The 20,976-nt window shown below is 36.8% G+C and overlaps 1 protein-coding gene across 1 annotated transcript in view; it reads right to left on the minus strand.

Annotated features, from left to right (window-relative positions):
* The window catches only part of TNS3 (tensin 3), a 131,717-nt gene extending 111,197 nt beyond the window's left edge, over positions 1-20,520 (minus strand). The window contains exons 1-7 of the mRNA XM_031062176.1: positions 20,485-20,520; positions 8,835-8,884; positions 8,309-8,360; positions 7,379-7,550; positions 3,291-3,341; positions 1,928-2,050; positions 395-459 (exon numbers count right to left, since the gene is read on the minus strand). Of these exons, the coding sequence (XP_030918036.1) occupies positions 395-459; positions 1,928-2,050; positions 3,291-3,341; positions 7,379-7,550; positions 8,309-8,360; positions 8,835-8,877 (506 nt within the window). The 5' untranslated portion in view covers positions 8,878-8,884; positions 20,485-20,520. The remainder of the gene's footprint in view (positions 1-394; positions 460-1,927; positions 2,051-3,290; positions 3,342-7,378; positions 7,551-8,308; positions 8,361-8,834; positions 8,885-20,484) is intronic.
* Positions 20,521-20,976: the final 456 nt, after the last annotated feature.

Genomic DNA, 20,976 nt, shown 5'->3' on the forward strand with positions numbered 1-20,976 from the left:
CTTAAGAAATAATTTCTCACCAATTCAAGAGGCTACTTGATGGATGTGGCAAACAGAGAGGTTTAACAGAATAAAGATAGTACCATGACATAAAAATGGTCTCTTGCACATTCTATCATTCATCTGAAAACATCCTTCGGAAAAGTTTTCTGCAAACCAATAAAATCTCAGTTTCAAAGGGACCTTAGGCTGTCACCTAATCCAGTCTCCTAATGGAATCAGGATTACACGAAAACTATCATGAAAGCAGACTCTGTTAAGAAAGACATGCTTCAAAACTCTTTGAGAAGAAAACCTGACAAAACAGTAAGCTGACAGACAGTAATCAACTAAAAAGCATTTTTCCCAATGTTTATTGGAAAAAAAACACACAACATGCATTATTCATACTTACCTTGCAGAAACATTGGTAAAGTGCATATATGATGATATGACTACACCTATCCTTCCTTTTCCTCCCTGTATTAGGAAAAAGGGAATCATAACTTATGTATTACATTATTGGGCATTATTATATTTAAGACCCATACTAAATACAATTTCAAGACAAGAGATTCAGAGTCCTTTCTCATGTACCCTGAGTTGATGGAAAGGTGGAAATAATGGGTAGCAGCTTATCTGTCAATGTAAGCTGGCTGACAAATGACATAAAAAACACTAAGTAGGATTTCTCTGTGCATGCCTCTCAAATCTTACCACTTAAGAGGAATCAACTGGGAAAAAAAAATTGTATGAATTACTCTAATTTTGTATTATTTTTTTAGTGATCATTCACAACAAGTCTAGACAATGCTGCAATTCCCAAGATGAAATGCTATATAAAATACCTATTTTAGAAAGATTAGGCCTTTCTGGCATGTTTTCACATGTTTACCTCCCCAACACCTGAGATTTATAGAAACTGATTTTCTTTGGATAATTTTAAAAATGTTCTAAAGTATTTTTAAATAATTTACATGACAAATGCAGTAAAATTTAACATGCAGTAATTCTCACAGATTTCAAAACATTTTCAGTCTCTCAGTTAATAGTAGGTGGCTGTATCTATCTCTGTGGCTGGAAACCTATATTAGCAAAAGGCATTAATCAAAAACATGCATTATCAATTTGTATATGACTGTGTACCTAGAAATACTTTGCTCCCTTTTGTCCCAAGTATGGACCATTTTCCTGGCTGCATTCCTGCAACTAGTAAGATTTCAAGTGCTTCATACAATAACATTCTGCCTGGAAGAATTTGGGACTGGAGACTACACAACCGGATTTGAAGTTTCCATCCCATTTTCACCATCATTTTGTTTAGAATAACATCTGCCAGTGAAACAGAGATAAGTTTGCATCAAGTGTCATGAGCGCAGCTACCAATCCAGTTCTGAATTAATTTTATCCAAATTTAACTAAGGTTTTTCTTTATTTCTGTTTATTGTGAGCAAGCAGGAGGAAGCAACACAGCACAATGGTAGCTTTACTCTAAGGCACTGCAATGATGTTGTCAACTAAAACCTTTCAAAAGTATCCAGAAGGTCCTTAATGACCTCATTTCCTACAAGCACACACAGTCTAAATAGATAATGTGTGATACAGTGCCTATCTTTTTCCAGCAACAAAATTCATGAGTGTCACAGAACATGGAGAGTTTTCCATCAAGCTGGAAAAACCTCAAGCTTCTAAATACATTTACAGAAGTAACAGTGATCTTTGAAGGATGAAGTAACATGGGTTCATGCTATACCTGCAGCAAGGGCTAGGACATAAGTCATAAAAAAGAAATCTTTAACAAGCATGGAAGATGAATGGATTTAAGCTTATTTACATCAACAGAACATCTGGCACTGTTGCCAACACTGAAAACTTTTTATTTTTTTAAACAAGAAGAGTAAAGGACAAGTTTTTTGAAAATTAATACACACTCATCCACAGCACTTACTCTGCAATGGATCACCACCACGTGTTGAGGATCATTGTCCAGCCAGGACTCCATAGCCTTGCAGATGGTGCACACCTTATCAAGAAGTGGAGCATGGAAATCAGGCCACCCCACATCCATAATCTGCAATTAAACAAGTAACATTTACGAGAGACAGCTTGACCCAAGTATCACATACTAAAATCTGGATTCAAATAAATGTCATGGTTGAAAGTCTTCACAACTTTTCCCATCTCAGATAATCATGCAATTCAATTGTCATGATGCTTATGGGTCTCTAAAGGGGAAGAGGGAATTTGTGTTTTTTTAAGATACTAGTACTTTTATAAAAACAAATAAACATAAAACTTCCTCCTCCCCCTCCTCACCCCATCCCAATCTCACCAACCACTTAGAAGTGACAACATTTCTGAAGGTCTTGATTTCTTACATGATTTTTCATTTAGAATTTCTGGTATTTTATACCAGTAAATTCAAATAGAATTAGAGCAAATAATAATTTTTGATGGCTTTAATTTTATTTTCAATTTATTTCCTTCATGTGCAACATGATTACAGCATGTAAAAATGTTGTTCAGATTTTCTATTCACTACATAATACAGTTTACTAAGCCTATTTTTATTATATGCATATTTACTAACAAAACATATGCAATACATAGATATTATGCATTCAACATATGCCTAATATTAAAAAATCCATCCTTCATGATCAGTAAAGCATGTAAAAAGTTAAACTTGAGAGAGGTTTTAGTACTTTCCTCAGGTAGCTTATCTCTGTAAATCTACTGCTGTAAATACACATCTGTGCCACTCTATCTGGCCTTATAACAGATGCTGAAGTGTACCTGCACACCATTTCTTACAACAAACAAACACATCAATTTGTCAGAAGGAACAAGAGTCAGATGTCAATCATTATGAAATTCTTTGACTCTATTGTGCAGAGAAGCAACTACTCAAAGAGAGTACAAAAGGGAAGTCCTTATCTGAATCAAGTTCACTAGCTTCAGCTAACTGTACGTTACAGTATACAGCTCCAATATCCTGTGACTGCACAAAAAAGTATACTTGAAGTAAAATTTGTTTCACCCAAGAGAAGTTTTTCAGAAGTCACAACAGGCTTATGGTCCTGTGTGTGAAGTCTAAGAAAATAACAGGAATAGCTGTGTAAAACACAGATCTACCAGACACAAAACAGAACTTGAGAAAAAATAAAAAGGGATGTATGTGGGATGTTTTAGTATCTTCCAAAACTTCTTCTCTTACTCTGTATATCAACACTTGCATAGCTTCAGGGTTTATCAGGCCATTTAAGTTGTATTTAACACTAGAAAGCTATGTTACTGAAGACAGTCCATACCTTTGGGTTAAGCTTGCCAAGGTCACACCTCTTTTCAGAGACGTTTAATACCTGTTCAGAAAGAAAGAAAAAAATATTAACCATCAAGAATCTATAATTTATGTAGTAAGTAGATGTATTTGAAACACAAAAATTACCAGAAACTACAATGATATGGCTTAACATTTGACATTAGGTAGCACTAGCAAATGTATTTTAGATATTCAGTTATTTTACAATGAAACTAAAGCTAAACTTAAATGCACATTTTGAAAAAGGACAATTAACATTCTACTACATCTTATTTATTTCATATGGCTTTGAGTCAGAGTTATACTGAGAGACCTGGCTACCATGAAATATAATGCTGACCATAAGAATTAATAATAAGAAGTCTGGGAGGGTGGTACACTGTTAAATATTTGAATTTGCATTCCTGACAAGTATTGGTCTGTCAAAACTTTGCAGGGAAGATATGACATACCTATTTAACTGTAACTTAGACTATGAGATCTTCCAATTCTTCTGTTAACCCACTAAATAGCAAGTTACCCTCTACTTACTGTTTAATAAGGAATAAATGAAAAGATAGACTGCAAAATGAAGAAAAGAAAGCAGCATATACAAGAAAAATTGACTCTTTCATTAGAAAGTGCCTTAAATTGGCACTTAAGTGGTGGTGTTTGGCTTCCCAAGTCATCATAGTATTGATCAATAACAAAAAGTTGAAATACCATTACTCAAGAACTGAAACAATGCTAATGAGGCAGATTCTCCTTCACAGCGTGGCTATTTTACATGCCGAGTTGTGTACAGATGGCATAATCATTGAAAAAGTCTCATTAATTACAGTGAGAGAATGGAATAAATAGGTCATAAACATGAGAAAGAGCAAATATGAGGCAAGTCCCTTATATAGTTTAGTACTACCCAAGGACAATTTAAGAACTGTTTTCTAAAGTGTAACACTCTTCTAAAGTATTACCCTTTTGCATTAACCAGCACTGTCATCAGCTGTCTAAGCAAAGAAGTCAAAAACTGAACAGGTTAAAGCAACTACATCACTGTACTTATCCTTCCTGAAATACCAATAGTAAAACAGGAATTAAATGAACATTGTCTTCTATAAAATGACATAATTTTTTTTGTAATTTTCTATTAGCTTTCCTAGTTGGAAAACAAAGTAACAAAGAGGTGTAGGTCTCAATACTGCATTCTTAAAATGAGTGCTAAAGCTATATTAAGAAATCAATTACCTAAAATTTTCCACAGAAAAAGAAGGGGTATTTGACAAAAACTTTTTTATTCATCTTTCTTATTGTATTTATATTTAAGAACAATTAAGAATTCCTGTGTCAGGATACAGTCCTGTTCATGATGGGTATCTGTAACTGCTGGGTCAGACACCAAACCCAAGTCCCCATCAAGCTACAGTGATCACATTGAGATACTCCAGGAATTCCAACAGCACAGAATAGAAACGAGAAGGTGCAGGAACCAACATTTCACATACAACAAAGCAAGACATCATAGAAGCCTTTGAAGAGAAGTATATGGTATAAATAGATGCCATTGTGTGTTGTTTTTGGCTGGGGTAGAGTTAATTTTCTTCACAGTACCTCATATGGGACTGTGTTTTGGATTTTTGTTGAAAATGGTGTTGATAAAACAGGGATGTTTTCAGTATTGTTGAGCAGTGCTTACACAGTGTCAAGAGCTTTTCTTTTTCAAGAAATTTTTTTCTTTCCAAGAGCCTTCATACCACCCCACCAGTGAGTGGGCTGGGGATGCATCAGAAGCTGAGAAAGGACAGAGCCAAGACAGGTGATCTCAACACACCAAAGGGATTTTCTATACCATATAACATGCTCAGCATATAAGCCAAAGGAAGGAGGGAGTGGTGACATTCAGAGTGGTGGTGTTTGGCTTCCCAAGTCATCATTTTGGCTTATGAAGCCCGGCTGTCCTGAGGATTGTTGAACATCTGCCTGCCCATAGAAAGCAATTAATAATTCCTTGTCTTGCTTTGCTCGTGTGTAAAGCTTTTGTTTAACCTGTTAAACTCATCCTATGTATTTTCTCACTTTTACTCTACTGATTCTCTCCCCCATTCCACTGGTGAGAAAGCAAGGGAGCAGCTGTGTGGGGCTAAATTACTGGTTGGGATTAAACCATAACATAGTGGAAGATTAACTGCATCCCTTTTGGTCAATCTCTGGCATATCTTAGGTCCACTTACTTATATTTTGGTACAAGAAAGAGGACCATTAACTTCAGTTTCTAATTTTCATCTGTTGGAAAAGTCATGTTTCTTCTGGGAACCAAAGCCTACAGGGAATATGGTTTTTTAGGACATCAAAGCAGAGAAAAAATTCACTGTAAGCTATCAACAGACTTCAATCTCTGGTCTCAGATTATACTTATGTCAAAGTATAATCCTCTACTGTTAAAGAAAATTAGATACTTAGGGGGATTTTTTCATATTCTTCACAACAAACAGGAATCAAACGGGAAACAATGTGTTCACTCCCTTCACTGTAGTGAAAGGAAAACAACTAGAAAAAAATGACAAATGTTGTAGTATATGTTCTGTTATCTGAGACCCTGACCCAATAGAAGAGTAGAATTGTTCCCATCAACTTCAGCAGGACTGCTGAGTTGCATACCATTTCATGGAGGTTTTGGGTTTTTTTTATTTTGCTGCTTCACATGTGCCTCTTGAGTAGGCTGAAAAGGTATTCAAAACATGAGAAACAAAAGGTAGTTTAAAAACAAGCCCTCTGAATCTACAACCTGGCTGTGCTTTGTCAGGTTATTTTGCAAATTTGCAGAAACACATTTGGAATAGATGGCATAAAGCTTTCTTTTTATCAAGACAGCTGATTTCCAAAGTACCCATTAGAAAATAAATTAATAAATAGAACAGAACTAAAACAAAAAATTAAAAAATCCCAACTTTGCAGGAGAAACTGACTACAATCCCTTTCAGAGGCAGAGACTACAATCCTTCTGAGACACTAAACCAGATTTACCATACATCAGATTTTTGTAATACAGTCAAGTATTAAGTGAGATTAAGTGTAGTGGAGAGACTACAAGCTTACACTGTTATTGCATGGAAATGGCCAGAGAACAGGTGAATTTGAACCTATAAAGCTTTACACACAGGTCACCTTCACACTATTACTATCATGTGCCTTATAAGCTACCAGTGCCTGATGGAAGGGAAGCCAAGGGCAGCAAGGCAGCATGCTGAGGACTTCAGTCCACATCACAAGTTCAGTCTGGTTTATAATGCACCTGTGGCATCTCAGTTTGTGAGAAGAAGATAATGTGTTTAAATCATGTGTGGAATCTCTCCAGCAACTAATTTCTACTGTGAGTGAAGTTCATGTTCCTGAAGTCATGGATTTATTTCTAACAATTAACACACAATACCTAAAAAGACAGTACAAGAAAAAAAGTAAATAAAATATCGGCCTTGCTTCAAATTCACCCTCATAGAACAAGCTGAGACAATACATGCCATGGCAGTAGCCAGTAAACAGCACAGGAGATTAACAGCTTTTTGTCAACATTTAAAAAGAAATCTGCACAGAGAGCTCACTATATATTTGTTTGATTTCCTATAAAAAATTAAATGGCATGAAAAATGCACCTAAACAAGTTAATGAGGAAGAGCTGGACACAACACAGCAACAGCAAACCTACTTTTAAATGTTGGCTTCACAAGTGAAGACATGACAGTGACAGACTATCAGATACCCACCTGAGAACCCAGATGTAGCTCACTGCTACAAACAAAGAACACACTCCTAATTGCAGGGTATCTTTTAAGAGCATGCTTTGGACAATGAAAACGGTCAGTGAAATTATTCTTCAGCATTTGACTACATGTTATCACCACACCGAGACTGCAATGCCCCAACAAAAAAAGTGTTTTCAATACCTAGCCGCTTAAAACACTAGTAGAAATCTTGAACTTGCTTACAAGGCTGTAAAGATGGCCCAAAGAGTGAGTTTTAGTTTATAAATGTTTATGAGGACATAAAGTAGTCTTCCTGCATGACAAAGGAAGATGAGTCACAAATGGCTGATCTTACACATACCAAGTAATTATCACCGTGTTTCGATTTGAGCATTTGTGTTACTTCTTGTAGATTGTGGAGGTAAGCTTCCTCAGAACAGCCAGCAGGGAACGATACAGCAATAATCCGCTCTGTGATGTAAGTGAGGTCAAGTTCAGAGCCTTCCTCCATAATGTGATCAAAGTCTGCACTTCTGGAAGAAATTAGATGTGGCAGTTTAGAGCAATGTAGCCAAGAAGAAACATAGCATATTAATGAGAAGAAATTGCAACTTAGACTCCTACAGCTAAGCATCAGATGTTTCCAATAATTTCATTACAATTACAACTCACTAAATGCCTACAGAGCTCAAAGTATTCAGTTCAGAACACAAATGGAGTTCTTCACCAGAATTCTTCACATCAAAACTGTAGTGAAAAAATCTCTGCAACCAATAATGTGGAAAATGAATACAATCAATTTAACAAATACTAGCACAACAAATTTGTTAGTCAAATAGAAATGTATAGGTACTTCTGTCTGTACACATCTCTCTGTAGAACTCTGCAAATCCTTTACAAATTGGAAATTTGACCAGCAATCTGTAAAACACTGCAGATCTTTAAGCCTGCTCTGAGTAAAACTGAAGTGAATCTAAAACCAGTCCCCAAAAAACAACAGACATGAATGTAATTAAAATAATTTCACGGGTTAGTCTGCAAATACTTCTCTTTCTTTTCCAGGTGAGGGAACTTTAACACAACTCTGTCCTTCTTAATAAAATATCAGAAGATCAGCTCAGTAAATATGTCTAGTTGTTTTCTCACAAAGGCATTGTAAAAATGGAACTTGCATGGCAGATCATATCTTGCAGAAGACTGAACTCACAGAAATCATAACCACAAATACCAAAGCCTAAGCCCACCTCCACACCACATAACGCTGCTACATAAATTTGAAAGAAATACTTGCCGTGATACTTTGTCACAACTGAAAGATGAGTTCTTAAAACACTGCTGGAATTCTGGAACAAAGAAAGCAGAAGAATCAATCCAGAACCTTAACTTGCTGTCACTGATGTCAATGTTTCTATCTTTTTTCCTCATTTATGATGCGAAAGACTATAACAACAAGAGGATACAAGAGGATCATTGCCCTATGTTTTGAATGCAAACACTGTGGTTATGCCCAAGTTTTGTCTAACTTTCTACTACTTTTTCCATCTCACTACTGCCAGAAAAGTCTTTTGTGACATTTTTAGTGCTCTTCTTGGTATTAAGATTAGAGATTGTATAAACCTGCAAAAGAAGTTCCTCTCCACTGATTTTCTTATGACAATATTGAAATATATACTTCTGTATCAGACTCCTGAGAATTTATTCTTGAGAATGTGTAGTAGTTTACTTTTGTAGTTCCATTTCTTCAGTAATAGTAACTATGAATGAAAAAGTGTAAAAATATACTCCCACATGAACCATAGTAATAGAATTTGTCTCACCTAATTGTAGTGGTCTTAGATTAAGCTCCAGTGTTATTGTCATCCAAGCTCTGTATGTAACAGAGAGAAAGAGACATCTGGAGGGGGCAGTATCCCTTCCTTCTAGGACAGGTTTAAAAAGAAAAAAAGTCTACCAAAAGACAGCTACTGCTATACAAACATTAAACAAAAATAAATAATATTATTCAATTTACATTTAGCCATTTCTATATATACTTTTTTAGCTTGTGTATATTTTATTTTATGTACTTTTTAATTCATGTGTTTTGTATATTTTTTAATTTAGCACTTAGATACAGATATATTTTGATACAGAAAATCAGAAGTTCAATTTAGTATCATGCATCAGTAAATCAATAAGAGAAAGAGTACTCCTTCCTCTCCCTGCCCTGAATTCATGCTTAATATACAAACACATGCACATAAAAGCTTATTTATCAAGAGTTAGAGCTGAAAAACTGATAAACCCTAGCAATTTTGGCTATACACAAGTATTCCCAAACCAAATAAACTGTGTTTGAATGGAAGACGTCTTAGAACTTTCCATAAAATGATGCTGAGTATCAAAATCTGGGAATAACTAAGACACATATAAGCATGAAAGTGACACTTTTTCTTTCAGAATTTCTCAAAGTTAACTGTTCTGGCAAATTTTAAAGCACAACTGATGGCATAAGGTGCACCTCATCTAAGCGTTTGGTCCCAGTTTCACTAGCTTCTGTCTTTACTTAGACAACAGAAGAGGAGGAAACTTCATGGTATTTTCAGCCTCTTTTTACCCAATCCCTTAGAATTTTAAAGGCTTTAGATAATATACCATGGGTGCCAAAACAAGTAAATAACTATAACTGAAATTCAAGACATAGCTTTTGGTGCATTTTGTTTTGGTTTTGTAAATAGAAAGCAATTAGAAGCAGGACTCTACACTTCCTTGGTTTTTGTTGGTGACAAATGTATCCATTGCTTAGAAGTACTTCTTCAATTTACTAAAAATTTGATGACTAAACTGTCATGTATCCTGAATAATCAGACACTTAAAACAGCTTCCTCTGGTAAGAAAGTTAGTGATAAAATCATTCTCTATTTCACATTGTTGTGCCAGATAAACTGGAATAAATCCTAGTAGCATTCAGTGTTTAAGCATATGAACAATAACATAATGCAAACCACTAGCAAAAAAAACCATTAGTGAGATATATATTTACTGTATGCATGCTGTGTCACCAAACCATCAGAATACACGTTTCCCCAAACAGGATTCAGCAGCATAGGGCAGACAATCCTTAAAGGCAAATCATCTCCATCCAAGTGAAAACAAACAAACACTGTTTTCTGCTTGCTATACACTGGAAGGATAATGGCAAAAAATTTGACTAACCTTCGAAGACAGCAAATGCCATCTGGCATATCCCAGAATGGACAATTACACAGAAAATCTCACAAAACTACGTATGATTTTCATTTCCTGACAACTAACAGCAGTAGAGAAGATGCAGGGCAAGGAAAAACAGTGGTTCCATATGGAGTGTTTTAATCACACCTGGCTAAAAATTCAGAGTTGCAACTACAATAGATTCAGTGAAACTAGTGCTTGATATGTTGCGAGTAGGACAGACCACCCTGAGATTATTCTTCCGTTAATTTCTCCCCATGATTCTTGTTCCCCTGCTTCCCTGGGAATGCCTCGCAATGCTGCCATAACCTGTACATCTGACAGTATAACCAGTCATATAAGAAACAGTTTTCAATAAAGTAAACACCTTCTATTCAGCTATTTATTCAGTTTTAAGCAATTTTGATATTCCAAGCAATACCACATAGAAGTTATCTCTTCATAAGCAAGTGCAAGGAACCATTTGGTCAAATTTACCTGAGTTTGTATGAAGTAAGCAAGTAGAGGCAATAGCTTCTCAACAAACAACCACCTTCTCTCCAGTAACAGATTTGAATTAATAAGCAGATTCATTGCATCCAAGGTACTGGGTCATTGCCCTTTTCCAGAAAAAACTCAAGCCATACAACTCTCTCCTTTGACACATTCTCTATTCCTTCTTTCACTGCCACTGGCTCCTGCACCTAGTACTGGCCTCATCACAGAGCCTGTGATGCCAACTTTCTCAAAAATTAAGTCCTCAGACAAAACCACCTGTATTGGTTTTGCACAGCCTGGTTTTTGGTAGCAGGGGAGCCACAAAGATGGCTCCTGTGGGAAGCTGCTGGAAAAGTCACAGGTTTTGCTCCTAGTCAGAGAAGAGGAGGAAGTGAGAACGTGTGAAGGAAAACAACATGGCAAAACCAAGGTCAATGGAGAAGGAGGGAGAAGATGTGCTCCAGGCGCTAGAGCTAAGATTCCTCTGCAGGCTGCAGTGAAGACCATGGTGAAGCAGGTTGTCCCCCTGCAGTCCATGGAGGATGTAGAGATCCACCCGCAGCCCATGGGGGAGGTGTACACGTCAGAGCACGTGCCTGTCCTCCAGGCATGTGGATGCCTAGAGGAGGCTGTGATCCAGTGGAAGACCCAGTGGAAAGAGAGGGTCCCTGCTTCCAGGCTGCAGCAGCCTGTCCCTGGAAGAGTGCACCCCATGGCAAGAGTGACCCATGTCACAGCAGTTTTGGAAGGACTGTGCTCATTGGAGGGACTCACACTGCAGCAGGTGCAGAAGGCTGCTGCTCGTGAGAGTGGACCCAGACCAGAGTTCACGGAGAACTGTCTCCCATGGGAGAGACCCCACAGTCTCACAGGGGAAGGACTTCTCTCCCAGGGCAGCAGGAGAAAATCTCGGTTATGAACTGACCAAAATCTCCATGCCCTGTCTCCCTGCGCTGTTGGCGGGAAGGAGGGAGGGCCTGGGTGGAAACAGTGTTTTAAGGGCTTATTTTACTCTTCATTGTCTTCCTCTAATTCTGTTAGTAATAGATTTCACTTTGCAACCTTAAGTTGAGCCTGTTTTGTCCTTGAAGTGTTTTCTCCCACTCCTTATCTAAACTTGTGAAGCCTTCATCAACGTTTTTTCCTTCTCCTCTGCTCACCTGTGGCAGAGGAGGGTGAGCAAGTGACTCTCATGGGTGCCTGGCACTGGGCCAGTGTCAAACCATGACACCATCCCAGAGTCCCTTACAACCACGACATGATACAGAAGCTAAGAAACAGTCCCATATTTAATTCTGAATCATTTTCACCAGCTCACAACAGTACCTAGACATATGTTTCCCAGTACAGCCTGCTCTCAGTGCAAGTGTAGAAAGTGATCCAAGCAGTCCAATTAAACTAAAGCACAGATTGAACAAAGTGGACTTTTGAGATCAGCCCTGTTTATTCACCTTCTTCTGACACCAAAGAGGGTGAATTTCTTAATGGATTTCCTGGCTTGCTTCAAATAGCAAGCTTGTGCTTGTCCCACACAACAAACAGCATCTCATATCTTTATAATGTTACTTTAAGCCGCTTCACAGCTTCAGAGCAAAAACATGACAAAGATCATGTATAGGCCATCTCACACCATGTGGCACAGAGACGGCATTGAGACAACTTTTCCACAAGTCCAGAAATAGAAGGAATAGGAAATAACTTTTCTGCTAAATCTGCATCCCCTGTCCTATTCTGAAAGGCTTGAGAAGGCTTCTCAAAGAAATTGAGGCAATCAAGTAAAAAATGATGCCTGCAAAAAAAAAGTATCTGTAAAAAAAGTCATTATCTCAGGTAGATGATGATTTTCAACTTTCCCAAGAACAGAATAAGGAAACTTGGCTTACAGCCAGTAGGCTTACATACCTCATTAGGCTTACACAGTTCATAGGCTAAAATCCTCTGTAATAGAGCTTCTGACACCAGAAAGATTATGAAAAAGACAAAGGATGAAGGTGTGGGAAATAGTAAAGGTAAGAAGATTTCTAGAAAGCTGTAAAAGCAGGCCTTAGAAATAGAAAGAACATACAAAAAAACACTTTTTAACACAGTTGTTTAGTCTTCAGGCAACTTTAAGAAGGAACAAAAGCAGAATTTGTGAGTTGAAATATATGGGAAAATGTTTTGCCAAAAAATAGCTTATGAAAGGTATAGAGCAAAATCGAGTGTTACACTGGTGCTGGCTAGCTTTAATTGCTTCTTGCAGTGTAGATCTGCCTGTAGAACAACCAAAAACAAGTGTTTGGGTGACCTTAGCCAAGGCAGCAGGCTCAGATACCATATGCCTGTCCAATTCAAACCCAGAAAAGCCTTTTTCAACCTGTCTAGTCAGTGTGCCAGTGAAAGATTAGCTGATACCCATATATTATGATCCCTTGACCAAAAAACAATAGTAAGTCAGGTGAAGTTGCCAACGGGAGCAATCCTGTAGTTAATTGGGACATTTAGACTAAAGAACTTCCTAAAGCACGTTCCGAACCCCAAGAATTGAAGATTCTTAGTTCCTTAACAATAGGTTTCCGTCTTACATTTGCAGATAGCAATTGGCAAGACAATGATCCCCCAAAATACAATGTCACTCCCAATTACCCTGCTTACAGAAGCTCGAGCTTTTGGTGTAATTACTCAGGTAGTTGGGGTGGACTTTCTGGGGCTGAACAATATCCAAGACAATTACCAAAAGGATATTAGTTCATTTGTGGAGATAGGGCTTAGCAAAGCATTCCATCACGCCTTGAATGTAGTCCATGCAGTATTAGACAACTTACTGTGCGAGCACCTAGTACTAAAACAGTCATTAAGAAAAAACAGAGAGGAAAAAGATTCACCCATCAATATGAAGAAAATTGAAACAGTGATTTTAGGCCCCAGAAAGCTGTGAAAAGAGTTTCAGCAGGTTTGCTTCTATCGCAACTTACTTCTGCCATGGCAGTGAAACGGTTAGATTGAGTTAGATGTTGGTTGAGTAAACAAACCAATGCCACTTTTGCAATTAGTGATATGCTAATAGATGTCAGCAGTGTTTGACGTACTACCCTTCAAAATAGAGCAGCAATTGATTTTCTTTTACTGGCACATAGACATGGTTGTGAGGAATTTGAAGGATTGTGTTATATGAATCTGTCTGACCATTTTTAATCCACTCACAAAAGCATACAAAAGCTGAAAGATCTAACAGCTCGAATCAAAGAAGACAGTAGATCATAGACAATTTGTTCAAAAGATAGAGCTTTACACCTTAGTTAAAGAAACTTTGTAAAATAGATTTATATGTGTTATTAGTTTTAGTGGCAATACTAGTAATAGTACCTTATATACTTCAGTATGTGCAACAAATGATAGACAAAACTATCAAAGAAGTTTTTATTGTACAAGAGAAAGATATAAGAAATAGAATCACAGAAAGTTCTCAAGATCTTACAGAGATAGTAGATGCAAGTATAGACATAAATGAAGGCTTTAAATTAAGAACAAACGAGACTTATTAGAACAATAAATAGTAACTACTACCAGATTTTACTTCTATTCTTTGAATAGACCAGATTTTTTACAGCATTAAAATTGCTGTAGTGTAAAATAGCAACACTTAAAATAAGCAAGAGAAGTGCCTCAAACAAGCAAAAAGAAATATGTATTATAATTGAGCTATGTAATGCAAGACAGTTAATAAACTGCAAAGTTAAGAAAGTTACTTTGTAATTGTACCGAGAGAGGGAAATGTGGGAAATAGTAAAGGTAAGAAGATTTCCAGAAGGCTGTAAAAGCAGGCCTTAGAAACAGAAAGAACAGAAAACCTAAGAGCTAGCTGCAGCTGCAAAGTCTGAAAGTAGAAAAAGTTATAATAGCACAGCAAGCAAGGACATGAAACAATAGCTTGAGTTTTAGGCTTGGCTAAGATAGACCTTAAGACTGCAGGAAAACAGTGCAAGCAATGCTATGCTTAGCAAGATAGTAGAAGGTTTTAAGCTTAATAATGGTGTATGGTGTATAGTTAATAGAAAGCATACAAGCAAGCATTCTGTGAAGCAGGTGTACATGTTCTTTTAGTGATTGGCTAGCACAATTGTCTGTAAGCTTTTGCAATATGCTATTGGCTAGAAAGTTTTTTAAATGCTTTGTAACAAAGAAATCTTTGGCTGCTGCTGGCAGTATATGAGCAGTTGCCATCTTCCTATTGTCTTAACTATGTAATGAGGCGTATGCTGCAATAAAGCTCAAGGATTGTATCCCAGCAGTCCCGTCCTGTTAGTGAAAAACCCCAACAGAAAAGGGAGTTCAGTTTTGCCCCAGACAAATTCATCTGCATTTCTGCAGTACACCGAGTTACTACACAGCTCTGGAAAAGTAAGTAAATCAATATGTTACCTACTAGTTTCCAATACCAAAGTAAAACTAGACCTGTGGGCCACACATGGGCTTAGAAATCCTATGTGGGATTATGACTTACCCCTTTTGAGACTAGAATCAAGGATAGACTAAGGAAGCTAAATGAAAAATCAAGCAGTTGCCTTTCCTAAGACCCAGTTGCTGGCCTTGAACTGCAATACAATAGTATTAGTAGAAAGTCATAGTATCTGCTTAAAAATTATCTCAGCAGAGTATAAGAAAACCTGGTTTCAAAGACTGGGCTAATCTAAACAGCTGAGTCAGCTGTACATCAACCATATATATGTTCCTTTGAGGAACTGCACTACTGCAAACTCAGAGCTCCAAGATCTGGCATGCATTCACGTAGCTCATCTGTTTCTCTCCTGGGCTCCCTCTTGAATGAAAGAATTGAGAGGCATAAGGATGGATGAGTAGAAACCAACTATCTGAAATATCAATCAATGACTTAAAAATATCAGAACATTTTGAAAGAATGACATGTATCTACTTAGAATATAAGTATTTTATTTGTGCCCATTTTTAATGGTGCTATAAGCAACAGAGTATTTGATTAGCTAATCTGCATGGTGAGCAACCAATTACATTGGTTTTACACAGATTTTAATCATCTTATGAAACTCTTTTTTCTGTGTGATTGTTCACCATTCAAACAGCATAAATAAAAATACAAAGAGAGAGACTCATCAGCAAGATACCTGAATGCATTTGAACCAGATCTGTGATGTATTTTCATTCCTCGAGCCATGGACAGGAATCAGAAGAAATTTTCCAACCTATTCCAAGGCACAGTGTAACTGTTCTATACACTCCAGCATTCTGCAGAAAAAGGGCAATGAACTACATTGATCGTTGGACTGCTCACCATAATAATTCCTACTGACACAGTGAAACATGTTTGGATGTTTTGCATGAGAACCAGAATTTGCATAATCTTTTGACTTCTGGCTTTAGAATGATTCCAAGTGCAGAAAATATTCATGGTTTGTAAATAAAAGTATCTCTGTGCTATTACGTATCAATTCCTGTACTAAATATAAATATTAATTTAAAATATTGTTTTAGTTGACTCCACAGAAGAGATTTATTTCTACTGCAAGCAGCTATTTGTTTCAGAGCAAATTTAGTTTTGTTTTGTATACTGTGGTATAAAAATCCTGATCCTTTCCCCTCCATAATGTGACAGCAGGAACCCAGACAGATGTGACCCTTGCAAATGGCAGTGTCCACAGAACTTATAAATCCCAGCTTGCTTTCTCTCTCTCTCTTAGCAGCTGGCAAAGCTGCTCCCATGATTCTTTCATGGGAGCTCCACTTCAGCCAAAACTGCCAGGCTTCCCAAACAAGTTCCTGTAGGGCTTTGTAGTCCACTTCAATTTTTAAAAAGTTTGTTGGGCCCTGGGATATAGAGTCTTACCTACCAATCTGCCAGGGCAAGAAGGAAAAAGGAAAGCCTTCAGAATGGATCTCCTGAGTTTCTCTCAGATCTAGTTAAGATGAAAATGATCAGAACTGAAGTTAAACTTTCACCACAAATTTAGACCACCTGTTAACTAACAGAAGATTATGTGCATACAATTCTTGAATAGAAAGTGACAGAATCATTTCTGCTAGCCTTTAGCTGAAACAAGAAGTTTGATTTATTTGTTTTAAATATGATAATATTAAGAATAAAATAACATTCCATGAGGAAGGCCTTTAAATGTAAGAAAAGGCACTTTTGATTTCCCAAGTAAGAATGTGCTATCCATGCCTCAGAGCTACCCTGAACACTAGAAAAAAGCTAACAAAATTTTGAATTCTAGGTAGTGTCACAACTGAGGCAAAACTGTCTTGGCTGATGTTTACACACCTTTGCTATAAAGCAATAAGAGCTGACACTAGAAATATTCCATTAGCAGACACATTGCCAGAAAAAAGCAAGAGAGGTTTTCTTTCCTGGACCAGATTCCATGAAACAATACGCAAAGGAGAGAAGAGAAACAAGAAGCAATTCCAGAGACAACAAACAGTTAAAGCAGTTTCTTACAGTTTAGTTAATAAAAAAAAGGAGAACAAGCACAGCACAAAGTTAGAAGGAAGAGAACAGAAAGATGCACCTCCCATTAGCACAACACAGATGGGATGCGTGCTGCAGTCACAGAATGAGACTTGCAAAAGCCTCATCCAAGCCTCATCTCATGGCTGCATCCAGCCCCACTGTCTGGGGACAGCATTCTGTGAATCACCCAGCCTCGCAGCTTTACATCTCCTCTCTTTTCCAAATAGACATCTGTGTTTCAGATTGGACCTTTCTTCTGCATGTCAATCCATGTCAGCCTTTGCTCCTGGAATATACTGGTCCATAGAAAGTAACTAATGACAATTTCAGGAAGCTCACTAATGGTCAAGTAATAGTCAATGCAAAACACAATAAGACAAAAGGCAGAGCTGAAAAAAACATTGCTTGCTATTAAAGCTGAATTCAAAATGGCTGTGCACAAACTATTATATGTACAGAAGAAAAAGTCAAGGAATGATCTTGGCTTGTGTAACAACCAAGATCAACCTTGTGAAACAGAAACCAGTAGAAACTCTGAAGTATTCAGATGTAATACAAAGTTGCTAAAAACTTCCAACTAGCAACAAGATCAGAGAGTGATATCACTATTTTGCTTCACATTTGTTTCACTATAAGCAGCTGTCAAAACCAATTATTCATATGCAAATAACTAAGAAATATGCTCTTTTCTGATTTTTTAATTTTAGTCAATTTGTCTAGTTAAGGAGGAGAACAGTGAACTGAAAGGTGAAACAATCATGTCACTAGACATTTTAGCTGGTCTCAATATCAAATATATTCTAGCAATTAGAAATAATTCTAATTTTACTGAAACAGAGTAGATAATAGCATGGATACAACACAGAGATACCCTTGGTTGTAGAAAAACATTTATTGTCAGCTAAAGGAAATGAACTATACTGCTAATACAAATGTAACCTCTTTGAACATCTCCTGTCTACATAAGTAGTCAGGGATCAGAACTCTTCACGCCCTGCACAGAGTGGCACCAGCAGAAGCCTGCAGCACTGAACCATGGACAGCATCACAAAATAAATGCAATGCACACAGGACTAACACTGTGAAACAGACGCTCATTTATTGCAATAGAGAGTTGGTCTGAAATTGAACAATAAATCGGTGAAGACCATGTGCATCTTGCAAGTCCTTTCTTCTGTCCCTTTTTAAATTTTAGCCACATTTTCACAGTGGCAAATCAAACACCTGCATCACAATTGCCTACTAGCAGATAGTTAACTATAGACATCTCCCATAATTTATTTAGAAATCTACAAGATTTGACATCTTTGTTAAAAGGTAACTCCAAAGGACTTTAAAAGTTTTCTTTTTTGTCTTATTTATTTTACGGAAATTGTGCTAAAAGTATACTTATAAAGTGTGGTTAGTATTGAAATGGACTGTACTTCCTATTTGCAGAAATTTCTACATCAATTAGACAACTGGGTTCTACTGTACTTCAATAAATGTCACTAATACTACTTTTACCAGGAGTACTACAGCCATAGTAATAAAGGGTTGGGAAGTGGCACCTGATTTGTTTTTTAAATCACATGGCATAGCAACAGGAAAAAATATAAGCTAAAAGATCAATTTCATATTGAATACAATACAACAATTAAAACTATTCTTGCTGGAAAAAAAAATCTCTTGTCTTTCTGAATGCGTTTAAATACAATTGAGTTGATGAAGATTATAATATTTCCCTTTATTTCTCCCCTGCTTGATTTAAAAACAAGGGATGAAGAGGTCATTTCATTGTTTCTGAAAAAACTCAGTGGTGGAAAAAAACACTAATGGTCCTAATCAGAAGTTAATTTCACACAGTACAGAAACCAAAGTGCATACTTTGAAAATGGCTAGCAACAAATGCTGTATGAAAATGTGATACAAATAAGCAGCCACAAGCAGGAAAATAAATCAGACCAAGTAAAAGAAAAAATAATAAATAAAACAGAATTATTTACACTTCTGCTTACATGATTTTTAACTATCTCAGAGTTATTAGCCTGTAAAAGGAGAAAAGTTAACATAAACTATTTCTCCAGATAGCTTAAGTACATTTTAAGAAATCCCCTCCTAATGGCATATATATACATATACACACATACACAAAAAAAATCATTCAGAAGTACATATTCATTCTACAGTATTAATAAGCTAATTACCTTTCAAACAGATATGGAAAATTAATTAGTTTTGCATTATCGTCCTGCATATTCAAGTCTATATGACAGTACTCAGCTACTGAGAGTGTTTATTCCAAGGTACAAGATCTATGGAGATGTACATTGCTAACCACTTATTCCCTTTTGCATTTTCACCCAATCTCTCATTTTATGCTTTTTGATGAAAAAAGACACTTGAGTGGACATTAATGAAGTGAACTGCTGAGAGTTTTCTGTAAGTACTGGACAAAAAAATCTTCTCAAGGCTTATAAACATGCTAAATTGTATCAATGGAGGTTTAAAACAAACCTCTCAAAAGGAAAGAGCCAATCCATTACTACAAAAAGTCTAATATTAGCAGTGGTACAACTAAAAATTGATCTCCAAATCCTGCTGTGGGAAAGATGTTTTGAACTAGAGAAGCAGTTTCATAACTGTCAAATTTTTTTGCTCACTGAAGTCCAGACACACAGTAGTTACAAATGTCAACTGGAAAGGGCTATAGGTTTTCAGTGTGTGTAAATTACAACACCTTCAAAACCTTGCTTAGTTAAATGAACCACACACAGTTTACCAGGGCATTCATCCCACATAACCATAATGCTTACAATGTGAGACTGGCTCACAGTTAATCCATGAGAATAGGCTTTGCATTTGTTTGATTTTATTACTTAAAATTTTGACTTGCCTTATTAGCTATCAAATCTCCACAGTGTTGCAAGTACAAATCTGTCAGTCAGAAGAACTAACATACAGACTGATCAGTGCTGTTAATTCAACCCATGAACCCTATTGTTTGAATCTTCCAGGTTCTTCTCAGCAGAAGACAAACAACTGTATAACTATAACTTCAGTTAATATTACTTCAGTCTTAGCACATCCACTGCTACCTAGGAAAATACACAGACTCAAATAGAAAAAGACAAAACACACAAAATACTGTTTTTGGATTCACTTGGAAATCTCCATACAAAGAGACTTCATGAGGTGCACAAGCAAAGCACTTGAGAAAACACACTGCTCACTTTGGCCCTTCACCAGAAAGTTCATACATAAGCTGAACTCAGCACCCACTCTTCCAACACAAGCCTATTTCTGTAATTGCATACAGAGACATAAATGAGACTTACACGTAATTTGTGCCACTTAAAAGGGGTTTTGTCCATGTATTTCTCAGTCTGGCATTCGATTGGTGTAGTCTGCAAGTTTTCTAGGATAGCTGTAAGGTGAAATATGGAATAAGAAGCAAGAAGCTCTTCTTCTCTTTCATTTTTAATGTTTTGAATTTGCTCTCCAGTTTGTCAAGCTTCTACTGAAATATCTATATTCTCTCATGCTGCTAGATGCAATAGCTCTCTCCACTTTAGTAATGAGGAAACACAGAATGCTAAAAGCACAGGGCTTGACACAACTATCTCAGCTTGCAGGATCACACTTTTTTGTTGTGACTTAAGGGGAAGACTGCTGAAATGAGTTGTGCTGAAAGAACCATCTCAGGTAAACAGATGTGTTTGTATACAAATGGAGTGTCTGTATGCATGTATGTAATAAGGAATTACACTCAAGCCTTCATACGCTCCCTTCACAGCTTTAAAATTGTTGCCCCAAGCCAAATATTGCTA

The sequence above is a fragment of the Geospiza fortis genome, unplaced genomic scaffold, assembly GCF_000277835.1.
Source record: "Geospiza fortis unplaced genomic scaffold, GeoFor_1.0 scaffold108, whole genome shotgun sequence".
Taxonomy (NCBI): Eukaryota; Metazoa; Chordata; class Aves; order Passeriformes; family Thraupidae; genus Geospiza; species Geospiza fortis.